The following is a 12,922-nucleotide window of genomic DNA, read 5'->3' on the forward strand; positions in this document are numbered from 1 at the left end:
AACAGGCAGCTTCTTTCAAACCAAACAAAAACAGTGGCTTGCGAAAGTATTCAACCCCCTTGGCATTTTTACAATTTTGTTGCCTTACAACCTGGAATTAAAATGGATTTTTTGGGGGTTTGTATCATTTGATTTGTACAAGATGCCAACTACTTTGAAGATGCAAAATATATTTTTTGTAAAACAAACAACAAATAAGACAAAAAAACAGAAAATGTGAGCGTGCATAACTATTCCCCCCCACCAAAGTCAATACTTTGTAGAGCCACCTTTTGCAGCAATTACAGCTGCAAGTATCTTGGGGGTATGTCTCCATAAGCTTGGCACATCTAGCCACTGGGATATTTGCCCATTCTTCAAGGCAAAACTGCTCCAGCTCCTTCAAGTTGGATGGGTTCCGCTAGTGTACAGCAATCTTTAAGTCATACCACAGATTCTCAATTGGATTGAGGTCTGGGCTTTGACTAGGCCATTCCAAGACATTTAAATGTTTCCCCTTAAACCACTCAAGTGTTGCTTTAGCAGTATGCTTAGGGTCATTGTCCTGCTGGAAGGTGAACCTCCGTCCCAGTCTCAAATCTCTGGAAGACTTAAACAGGTTTCCCTCAAGAATTTCCCTGTATTTAACGCCATCCATCATTCCTTCAATTCTGAACAGTTTCCCAGTCCCTGCCGATGAAAAACATCCCCACAGCATGATGCTGCCACCACCATGCTTCACTGTGGGGATGGTGTTCTCGGGGTGATGAGAGGTGTTGGGTTTGTGCCAGACATAGCGTTTTCCTTGATGGCCAAAAAGCTCAATTTTAGTCTCATCTGACCAGTGTACCTTCTTCCATATGTTTGGGGAGTCTCCCACATGCCTTTTGGTGAACTCCAAACGTGTTTGCTTATTTTTTTATTTAAGCAATGTTTTTTTTCTGTCCACTCTTCCGTAAAGCCCAGCTCTGTGGAGTGTACGGCTTAAAGTGGTCCTATGGACAGATACTCCAATCTCCGCTGTAGAGCTTTGCAGCTCCTTCAGGGTTATCTTTGGTCTCTTCGTTGCCTCTCTGATTAATGCCCTCCTTGCTTGGACCGTGAGTTTTGGTGGGAGGCCCTCTCTTGGCAGGTTTGTTGTGGTGCCATATTCTTTCCATTTTTTAAAAATGGATTTAATGGTGCTCCGTGTGATATTCAAAGTTTCTGATATTGTTTTATAACCCAACCCTGATCTGTACTTCTCCACAAAATTGTCCCTGACCTGTTTGGAGAGCTCCTTGGTCTTCATGGTGCCGCTTGCTCAGTGGTGCCCCTTGCTTAGTGGTGTTGCAGACTCTGGGGCCTTTCAGAACAGGTGTATATATACTGAGATCATGTGACAGATCATGTGACACTTAGATTGCACACAGGTGGACTTTATTTAACTAATTATGTGACTTCTGAAGGTAATTGGTTGCACCAGATCTTATTTAGGGGCTTCATAGCAAAGGGGGTGAATACATATGCAAGCACCACTTTTCTGTTATTAATTTTTTCGCATTTATTGAAAAAAATTATTTTTTTGCAAGGCACTGGAGGCAGCTCATTTGAGAGACATGTATTGAAATAGAGCGAGCAAGGGATGATACAAAACCACATGGCTTGGACAGATAGGTGACAGGGGAGAGGGAGGAGAGTGGGGGTAACGGGGTAGAGAGCGTGCTCTCTCTCGCTCCAGCTGATTCAGGCCTGCGGTGTGTGTTCAGAGCCATTAGTATCACTGTGGACTCTATGTGCCCAAATGATACTTAGACATTCACCACAGCACTCAACCAAGTGATTTCCCTTAAAAAAAGGCCATCTGTGGACCGTGTGTGTGTGTGTGTGTGTGTGTGTGTGTGTGCAGACAACTCTCTCTCTCACACACACACACACCCACAGCTCCCTCTCAGAGCCCTATATCTATCTATCTAACCCAGACTGATCTCTAATTTATCGCTGCTACTTTGAATGTTCATCAGCCTGCTGTGTCAGCCACTCACACACTTACACACACGCACACACAACAGACAACTTTCTATAAGCCCCGCTACAGCCAACAGGCACCCCCCAGCTACCTTTGATAAGGCTACAATTATTGACCTGATGCCAAGTTGCATGTAGATAGATAAAACGTTATCCTTAAAACTACACTACCAGTCAAAAGTTTGGACACACCTACTTATTCAAGGGTTTTTCTTAATTTTTTACTATTTCTTATATTGTAGAATAATAGTGAAGACATCAAAACTATGAAATAACACATATGGAATTATGTAGTAACCAAAAAAGAGTTAAACAAAACACACAAACACACACTATGGTAAATCCATGCACAGGAAAGTTGGAGGCTGTAATATTGGACAGTTCACTTCCTGATATCTCAAGTTTCACTTCCTGATATCTCAATTATAGTCTCTCGCACGCTAGACACACACACCCACCAACAACTCTATACACAAACGCACGCAAACACACACACACACACACACACACACACACACACACACACACACACATTGACATGGACATACAGTGCATTTGGAAAGTATTCAGACAACTTGACTTTTTCCACATTTTGTTTACGTTACAGCCTTATTCTAAAATAGATTTTTTGTTTTAATCCTCATTAATCTACAATATCCCATAATGACAAAGCAAAAACGTTTTTTTTGAAAATTTTGCAAATGTATTAAAAATAAAAAACGGAAATATCACATTTACATAGATATTCAGACCCTTTACTCAGTACTTGGTCTCTCCAGAGATTCAAGTCCGGGCTCTGGCTGGGCCACTCAAGGACATTCAGAGACTTGTCGCGAAGCCACTCCTGCGTTGTCTTGGCTATGTGTTTAGGGTCGTTGTCCTGCTGAAAGGTGAACCTTCGCCCCCAGTCTGAGGTCCTGAGCGCTCTGAAACAGGTTTTCATCAATTATCTCTCTGTACTTGCTCCGTTCATCTTTCCCTCGATTCTGACTAGTCTCCCAGTCCCTGCCGCTGAAAAACATCCCCACAGCATGATGCTGCCACCATCATGCTTCACCGTAGGGATTGTGCCAGGTTTCCTCTAGATGTGACGCTTGGCATTCAGACCACAGAGTTCAATCTTGGTTTCATCAAACCAGAGAATTTTGTTTCACATAGTCTAGGAGTCCTCTATGTGCCTTTTGGCAAACTCCAAGCGGGCTGTCATGTGCCTTTTACTGATGAGTGGCTTCCATCTGGCCACTCTACCATAAAGGCCTGATTGGTGGAGTGCTGCAGAGATGGTTGTCCTTCTGGAAGGTTCTCCCATCTCCACAGAGGAACTCTAGAGCTCTGTCAGCGTGACCATCAGGTTCTTGGTCACCTCCCTGACCAAGGCCGTTCTCCCCCGATTGCTCAGTTTGGCCGGGCGGCCAGCTCTAGGAAGAGTGTTGGTGGTTCCAAACTTCTTTCATTTAAGAATGATGGAGGCCACTGTGTTCTTGGGGACCTTCATTGCTGCAGACATTTTTTGGTACCCTTCCCCAGATCTGTGCCTCGACACAATCCTGTCTCGGAGCTCTACAGACAATTCCTTCGACCTCATGGCTTGGTTTTTGCTCTGACATGCACTGTGCACTGTGGGACCTTATATAGACAGGTGTGTGCCTTTCCAAATCATGTCCAATCAATTGAATTTACCACATGTGGACTCCGATCAAGTTGTAGAAACATCTGAAGGATGATCAATGGAAACAGGATGCACCTGAGCTCAATTTCGAGTCTCATAGCAAAGGGTCTGAATACTTATGTAAATAACGTATTTCTGTCATTATGGTTTATTGTGTGTAGATTGATGAGGGAAAATAATTATGGAAAAAGGGAAGGGGTCTGAATACTTTCCGAATGCACTGTACATTGACATTGACACTGACACATACACATTGACACACACACACACACCAGCCAGGTCATTCAAGAGCCACTGCGAATTTCGACATCCGTCCAGGTAAGCAGGACGTTGGGAGATGACTTCAAAACGGACCACTAGGGGCAACAGTGAGCGCTATTACCATGAAGTAGGCTTGCGGTTTGCTAGGACGTTGTGGACAGGGATGGCGGATAGGCATATGCTGTGAGCTCCGGCTCTGAGGGTCGCATGTTCAATCCCAGTGCTAAGCACTCTGTCTTTTTTGGAGGGAGGGAGGGAGGGAGGGAGAGAGAGGCTGGGCTAGACAGATGTTTCAAATATAATAAGTCAATAGAGCACCAGTATGTTATATAGTTGACCTGAACCACCTGTCTAAGAATGTGTGTGTGTCTTTCTGTGTTGTAATTGCAGCTCTCTGATTCCTAGATGTGGCTTTATATTATAAAAGGACAATTCTTCCTGGAATGTGGGCACTCCACTTCCTGACTGTGCTGCTCTAACACTCCCCCAACACATGGACACACACACACAGCACATTTACATCTAGTCTACTTTCATACCATACTATACAACAGGCCATGATCTTATCGTTACGTGCTCTAGCCAAGTCTTCTCTCATGCACCGTATGTACACAGTATGGGACCATAGGCTACATCTTTTCACATATAGTATGTCACAGTCTCTCTTTCTTTCTCTGTTTTGTGTTCTCTCTGTTAAGGCTTTAAAGCTGTGTGTGTTTGTGCTTGTGTGAATGTGAGTGTGTGTGTGTATATATGAGTGTGTGTGTGGTTCCAGAGGTTTGCTGTTCCATCTATGTCCACTAGGTGTGGGCAGCAGAGTCCTGTGTAGGGGACACTTGGCATAGGGGACCTGTTCCTTCAGCAAATCTAACAAAACCCTTTGTATGTTTCTTCCAGGCTCCAATGGTGTAAGCCGACGCATCACCGTGGGGGATTCTGACACGCAGCACACAGGTGAGAATAGCTGCCATCAGAGTCACTGGTGTGTGCCCGAACAGCTGAAAAACCACTCACTGAAGTCCAAAACAAACAAAAACGTCACACATCTATACATGGTTCTAGGTACCTTTTGGATTGTCAACAATGTCATATTGACCTCATAGAAACTGACTGGGAATACAGAAAGCTAGAGAGGTGTGAGTTCTCTATGAGTTGTCCAGGTAACCTCCATCTCTATCTCCCTCCAGCCCAGTATCAGAAGGCAGTGGAGGGTATGAGAATGGTGTCTAGGCCCTGAAGGCCAGCAGCATGTCAGGTAACACTTTTAAAATACATTGAAGTATTCAAATGCCTCTTTCATCTCTATAGGAACAGTCTTTTTGGGGGGCGCATGTCACAGCACAGAACAGAATGCTGCACTCGCCTGGGTAAAAATCTCCAGCCGATTTTTTTGTTTACCTCATTAAATTGAAAAAAATAAGTAATGTCCTCATCAGGGCTTTTGACCCAGGCGAGTGTGGCCAGCTGTGTTGTGCTGTGACCTCACAAAAAGAGACTGTATCTGTATCTGTTTCTAAATACTTTCTGCTTCTCGTTTCTAGAGCAAGGAGACAAATGCACCACCCCCCGCTGGAAACATGAGGCCATGCAAAATGGTACAGTTCTATTCCTCCCTCTCAACTATTCTATCTATCTATCTAAATGGTACAGTTCTATTGCTCCTCCTCATTCTTCTTTATTCTATGCTGTCTGTCTGGGTTGTGGGGTTACACTAAAGGCATCAGGTACCCTCCACATTATGCATTTGTTTGTGATGGGGCTAAAGGCATCAGCATGCTTCAGTTCGGGTGGCGGCTAGCCGAAGTTGGCTTGGTGAACCAAACGAGTGTGCTTGGATACTCCCTTAAAACACCTTCGCTTGCAAAACAAGAAAAAAGCAGCACTAGTACTGTTTGTCCATTTTGAGACGCCGTATCTTAGAATTAATCTAAGATAGCTCAAGAAATCTGTAATTAATTTCCACGTTTTTGCCGAGATCTTAGTCGTGCAATTCTACATCTAACTAAGATGTTTGGTTCAGTATTTATCAATGAAACAATGCATGAAAACGAGTCGTCAAAGACATCCCTACAGTTGACCAATCACGGACGAAGTGGCGTCGAAATAATGTGTGCCCGAACAGCTGAAAAACCACTCACTGAAGTCCAAAACAAACAAAAACGTCACAAACTCTTCCAAACTGCTTTGGCTGGGAAGCATGCGGACGCCTTTGGGGGGGAGTCTTACATGGGGGGTAGTCGAGCAACAGAGTGAAGAAACAGTGCACTCAGAATATCGTTTGTCTTTGGAGAATTACTTTTACTGTTGAAAGGTATCTGACCCTATTGAACTATTGAACTCGATATTATCTAATAGTCCGACGAATGCATATTTCATACAATTGAGGTAGAAGGAACAGGCAGAACTTAAGTGACATTCTAAACCTCTGTGTAGCAGATCACATATGAATTAGAGATCCAATCATTAAATAATTTCCCCATGTCAGATGCACCTTGATCTTCCCTTTCATTCTCAGAAAGCTGTGTGTGTGTGTGTGTGTGTGTGTGTGTGTGTGTGTGTGTGTGTGTGTGTGTGTGTGTGTGTGTGTGTGTGTGTGTGTGTGTGTGTGTGTGTGTGTGTGTGTGTGTGTCTGTCTGTCTGTCCTCTGGCCGAACTGACAGAGATCTGAACTAAATAGTCATCTCTGAGAGAGATAGCGTCATGACATGCCAGCTGGGTACTCTTTGTGCCTTGTGTTTTATTCACATGTAAATGTCCAGGCTGAATATGGAAACAGACAGGGTTTGGTTGGGTCCTCTCTGTCACTGTTTAAAGAGGAGAAGCTCCTCCGCACCCTGCGCTTGCAAAGTATCGCATATGCATTTTTTATGCCAACGTTTCAGCCTTACAGCCTTCGTCAGAGCCATACATGTGCTATACAGGTTACGTGTGTTAGTGTTACCTGGCAGAGGATCAGTGTGATTGATGAGGTCAAAGACATTCACGTGTCACTCACTTTGCCACGGGTAACATAGAGGGTACTTCTGTATTGTTGCATTGTTGCCAAGTAAAGTAGTCTAATTGTGTGGTTCTCTCTTCTACACAATGTATTTTACACTCTTAGAGAAAAGGGTTCCAAAAGGGTTATTTGCGGAGGGATAGGGTTCTACCAAGAACTGTTTTGATCAGAAGAACCCTTTTTGGAAGACAAGGGTTCTTTGTAAGGCAAAGGATTCTACCTAGAACCTTTAACATCTTAAGAACCGTTTTTGGAAGAAAGGGTTCTTTGATGATTCTTTGGCAGGCAAGAAGGATTATTTGGAAGGCAAGAAGGGTTCTACATAGAACCATATATAATATTTCCCAGCATGCTCTATTGCAGGGAGATTTTCAGAATTGTTTGTTTTACTGTAATATCTGTGTTTTTGCATGTACATTGCTTGGTTGATTCATTTTATGCTACACAAAGATAAATAACATACAGTTCTCGAAACTAATCCAATCTGTTAGTAATTGCATTTATTGTACCCGTTACTGAGATGGTTGTTCCAGTTTAAATTACTGAGGTATTCTCATTATTCAATCCTCCCTACCCTGGCAGTCATTCTGAATGCAGGTTGCAGGTGATTAACAATTCTACTTGTTGGATATCCTAACTCTGGCTGGATTACAATAGGAATTACACATCACTTTGCAAGCCATCATAATGTAGCTCACTGACTTTCAAAGTGGCACCGTCATAGGATGCCACCTTTCCAACAACTCAGTTCGTCACATTTCTGCCCTGCTAGAGCTGCCCCGGTCAACTGTAAGTGCTGTTATTGTGTAGTGGAAACGTCTAGGAGCAACAACGGCTCAGCTGCGAAGTGGTAGGCCATACATGCTCACAGTACGGGACCGCTGAAGTGCGTTCAAATCGTCTGTCCTCGGTTGCAACACTCACTACCGACTTCCAAACTGCCTCTTGAAGCAACGTCAACACAATAACTGTTCGTCTGAAGCTTCATGAAATGGGTTTCCTTGGCCGAGCAGCCGCACACAAGCCTAAGATCACCATGCGCAATGCCAAGCGTCGGCTGGAATGGTGTAAAGCTCGCCGCCATTGGACTCTGGAGCAGTGGAAACGCGTTCTCTGGAGTGATGAATCACGCTTCACCATCTGGCAGTCTGACGTACAAATCTGGGTTTGGCGGATGCCAGGAGAACGCTACCTGCCCGAATGCATAGTGCCAAGTGTAAAGTTTGGTGGAGGAGGAATAATGGTCTGGGGCTGTTTTTCATGGTTCGGGCTAGGCCCCTTAGTTCCAGTGAAGGGAAATCTTAACGCTACAGCGTACAATGACATTCTAGATGATTCTGTGCTTCCAACTTTGTGGCAACAGTTTGGGGAAGGCCCTTTCCTGTTTCAGAATGACAATGCCCCCGTGCACAAAGCGAGGTCCATACAGAAATGGTTTGTCGAGATCGGTGTGGAAGAACTTGACAGGCCTGCACAGAGCCATGACCTCAACCCCATCGAACACCTTTGGGATGAATTGGAACGCCGACTGCGAGCCAGGCCTAATCGTCCAACATCAGTGCCAGACCTCACTAATGCTCTTGTGGCTGAATGGAAGCAAGTCCCTGCAGCAATGTTCCAACATCTAGTGGAAAGCCTTCCCAGAAGAGTGGAGGCTGTTATAGCAGCAAAGGGGGACCAACTCCATATTAATGGCCACGATTTTGGAATGAGATGTTCGACTAGCAGGTGTCCACATACTTTTGGCAATTTAGTGTATGTAATGTATTGTCATAAATAATTACATTTTAAAGGCTAATAAGGCTGGTGGAACCGTTCATGGAGGGTTCTAGGAAGAACCCTCCAAAGTTCTCGGTAGAACCCTTCACAGACGGTTCTAGGAAGAACCTTTAGATGATAAAATGGTTCTAGGCAGAACCCTTCATAGAGGGTTCTAGTTAGAACCCTCTACAAAGAGTTCTACCCAGCACCAAAAAGGGTTCCCCTATGGGTACAAGCCAAAGAACTGTGTATGGTTCTACTTAGCACCTTTTTTTCTTAGAGTGAGGCTGATAGTGTGCTTAGTTTGGGTTCTATTTGACACACACTGCCCTCCTTTAGTGCTCAATTTTTAGGTTCTGTTTTGAATAATTCAGTTCTCTGTCTCTCATCCAGATGGATACGGGACACAACATGTCCACTGTGGTTCTGTCTGTCTCTCTGTTCTGTTCTGCAGCTCTAACTGAAGCCTTCTAAATGTCTGTCTGTCCCTCCTTTTCTCTCTCCACCTCTCTCTCTCTCTCCTCTCTGTCGCCCTCTCTCTCTCCTCTGTCTTTCTCTCTCTTTCACACACACACTAGCCCTGGTTGTTTTTACGGCAAATGTCATGCCCGGCAGTAGTATCAGCCTCATTCACGCCACCAGTGCATCTAAGGACAGGGCAGTAGTTTGTGCGTGGATATGTGTGTGTGTGTGTGTGTGTGTGTGTGTGTGTGTGTGCGTGTCTCATACAGTCATGCCCTTCTCACTGTGCCAGGCTGGTCCTGAGCAGACAGCTACCACACACCAGCCTGTAGCCGTTTAAGTTTCATCATCTGCATGAAGTGTGTAATGGTGTTAGAGTTTCTGAGGTTTTGGTCAAATGATCTTCCCAATAGCATGCAAAACAGCACGTTGGGTGGTAGCCTATCCAGCACTGTGTCAAAGCTGGCTAGCTAGAACTTCCTTCCCCTGATTGGTTATCACAAAGACACGTCACTGATCATTTCCATAAAGATTCTAATTTCTTTCTTAACTCTCCAACAGTCAAATCGCCCAATGTCTCTTCGTGTCTCCTTCTTCCATTGAAAATAACTGATTGACTTCTGGTAGTTTGAGTGCTCGAAGGAGTCAACAACGTGAATCTTTTGGTATTGATCTGGTGAGCTGTTGAAGGGAGATTTGTGTGTGTCTGTGATGTGTATGATCTGATGAGTCCAGCCACCGGTGGGCCATTTAGTAGCCCTCTGAGGAACGGCTCATTAGGAGGAATGTTTATTAGACATGACACCAAAGCGTTGTCGTGTGTGTGTGTGTGTGTGTGTGTGTGTGTGTGTTGCAGTGTCCATTCAGACAGTTGTAGGAATGTTTATTAGACATGACACCAAAGTGTTGGCATATTCTTCCTCTTTTGTCCTCTCATTAACAGTGACCTTACCGTTCTCCTCTGACACGTGTGGTCACATAATTAGTTACTTGTAATATATCTATAGTTATATTATATTACAGTATCAACCCTTCAAGGTTGTTCAAGGGCTTATCATTTCGACTTTTTTCCTAACAGCTTTGTCCTTATATGCCAGATATTTTTCCCCAGATAATTCTGTCAAGCCATCACTTAGTCATTCACTGCATCCCAAATGGCAGTGAAGGACCAGAGCCCAATGGAGATCTGGTCAAAAGTAGTGCATTGGGTGTCCTTTGGGGCACATAATTGAGTCATTGCTTCATACAGTACGTTTTGATAGGTGATTAACAGTAAGGAACAGGAGAAGGGGGAATGGGGGGTGATGAAGAGACTGGATTCAGATTAATTTATCTCCAAAATTAAAGTTTTTCCCAGCTGGTCGTGATGACTCATGTTGTCTCATTCAACAGTGTTAGCTCATTCTGCTGTTGTTTTGTTGTCCATTTGGTGTACAGATGTCAGATTATCATTAGCACGTATTAACACACATTAACAGACAGTGTAAGGGACAGTTCACCCAAATTAGAAAATACCCTATTTGTGTCCTTACCCTGTAAGCAGTCTATGGACGAGAAAATACTTCAATCCAGGGTTTGGTTTTGGTTACCTGGCCACTGTCACTAACTGCTAACTTTAGCATTTTTTTTTCCAAATAGCTTTACAAGACAATGAACCAGATAATAGCATATTTAAAATGTGTTAGTGACTTTATTGAGCTACACAATCAGTTTCCGACATGGGGGGATTTGGGCCTGACTAGTTAGCTGTATTGACTACTAGCATCTGCTTGTCATTAACTATGATACTCATGACCCCATGGCCTGAGATTCACCCAAACAACATAATTCCTGCTCTGAGAAGGCTTCCCCTGTGAGCACGTCGATAATGTGCAGACATTTCCAACTGAAAACGTAACTAGTAGTAGTAGATCTAGTAGTTGTAGGTATAACTCTGAACATGATCAGGCAGCACTGTGCACTGTTGTGGCACAAATTACTTTATAGAGAACCAACTTTTGAAAAAACTATGGAACTTCAAATTATCACACTAGCTAGCACTATTGATAGAAGTGTATAAATATGTGTTTAGTTTAGTACCAGAAAAGATAAAAGTGGCATTAGTGGTACAAAACAACAAGCAGAAACCCCCAGTAAAATAATATTGTTATTGGATGTTAACACCCTTGACACCCTGTAAGCTAATATAGTGATAAACCTAATAGACTTTTGACACACTCGCTTTGGGGTGAACACTGGAGTGTTAATTGATAATCATTGGGCCTCTCCAATGGTTTGCCTTGGCTCACCCCAGTCTTGTGAGGGGAAGGTTGCCTAGGGGCCTGGTGTTAGCCTGGTGTCCTTCTCAGGTAACACGGTGTTGGACGGGGACATCTGGCTCAGGATAACATGTCAAACCAGGCCCTATCCTTGCAAGACTGAAGCCTGCCATCTGAAAAGTGTTCTTGACCAGCTTTGAACCCTCTGAGACCTCAAGTAATCGATCAGGGAGGGAATATATTAGGGAAAAGCTTGCTTCGGCTTCCAGTATCGACAGGTGCTGAGGAACGAGGTTGAAGACTCTCCCAGGAGTGTTGCTGCTGAGAGCCTGGATGGACTGGACTGGACAAACAAGGTTGGGCAGTGGGGAATTACCACCAAGAGGATATACTGTATATGTCCATACTCATAGATCCACTGACCTTTCTGTGAGACCTCAGAAATAGCATAAGAGCCGAAATGCTTATTTTTTAACAACGGTCACCTCACCTCCGTGGACCAGTAAACGGTTCAAGTCTAGCATTACCACTGGCAATGCGTCGGGTCCGGAGGAGCAACCAGACTTGCTCCAAAAATGCTCCCATGCTCTGGGTGAGTTTTGAGTAGATATTAGCGTTTATGTTTAGAGTGAGATATAATTTTATTTATATTTGTTTTATTATTCTTTTATATTCAGGAGAGATTTTAATTTAGTGAAAGAGCGATCTTATGCTGTTTATGAATAAATAGTATATATATGGTGTGTGAATGGCATCTAAGATTGAAATGATGCCTTTGCAATACCGTATTTGATTGTTGAATGACTGTGGATGTTTTGGTATTTGGAGTTTTAGTGGTAAGCAGCTCAAGCTCTTCGAAGCGTCTGTAGAGTAGATAATGTCATCAGAAGAGTGGATGCAAAAAACTCTGCTCTCTGAAACGTTTACTACTCAGTAACAGTTACTTAGTGCCAGTTTAAAATGTGTGTTTCATGGTGGTGCAACCCAGTAGACCAAAGGAACTAATTCACTAACCTAGTATTTGATCAGTCAATCAAGTAATTGTATCCTGAAGGATCTGTCTACTATTGAAACATTATGAGTCAACATAGTTTACACATTAAAAAACTTTCTTTATCAACATAATAACTTTGCATTAATGTTGTTAGTTGGTTGAATTTGTGAAAAGTAATTAATGTACACAGCTTTGGTCTAATTTTAACCCAGATTTCAACCACAAATCAATAATAGGGTTTCAACATTTTGGCAAACACAACAGAATACTTTTTTTGTATTTCTGTAAGAGTTATATCATTAATGATTATGTTATATACTTAGCAATATTGGTCCAGAAAGTATGCAATCCCAAAGGAAACAAGTTGATCAGTGTGAAGGGTGTTTATGGTCTATTTCAATTCAGTGTGAAACTATAATTCACTTCTATATTCTATGTTCTCTTAACTTTGTTGTATATAATGTATGTGGTCCTCTGTAGCTCAGCTGGTAGAGCTCAGCGCTTGTAACGCCAAGGTAGTGGGTTCGATCCCC

General features: G+C 43.3%; 1 protein-coding gene across 3 annotated transcripts in view; it reads left to right on the top strand.

Annotated features, from left to right (window-relative positions):
- Positions 1-12,922, top strand: part of LOC311109292 (thyroid hormone receptor beta-like) — a 135,793-nt gene that overhangs the window by 104,181 nt on the left and 18,690 nt on the right. For all 3 annotated transcript variants that reach the window (XM_084152124.1, XM_084152122.1, XM_084152123.1), the window contains 3 exons: positions 4,814-4,870; positions 5,104-5,171; positions 5,458-5,511. In XM_084152124.1, coding sequence (XP_084008250.1) covers positions 5,165-5,171; positions 5,458-5,511 — 61 coding nt within the window. In that variant the 5' untranslated portion in view covers positions 4,814-4,870; positions 5,104-5,164. The remainder of the gene's footprint in view (positions 1-4,813; positions 4,871-5,103; positions 5,172-5,457; positions 5,512-12,922) is intronic.

The sequence above is a fragment of the Coregonus lavaretus genome (assembly GCF_964263955.1).
Source record: "Coregonus lavaretus genome assembly, chromosome: 3".
Lineage (NCBI taxonomy): Eukaryota > Metazoa > Chordata > Actinopteri > Salmoniformes > Salmonidae > Coregonus > Coregonus lavaretus.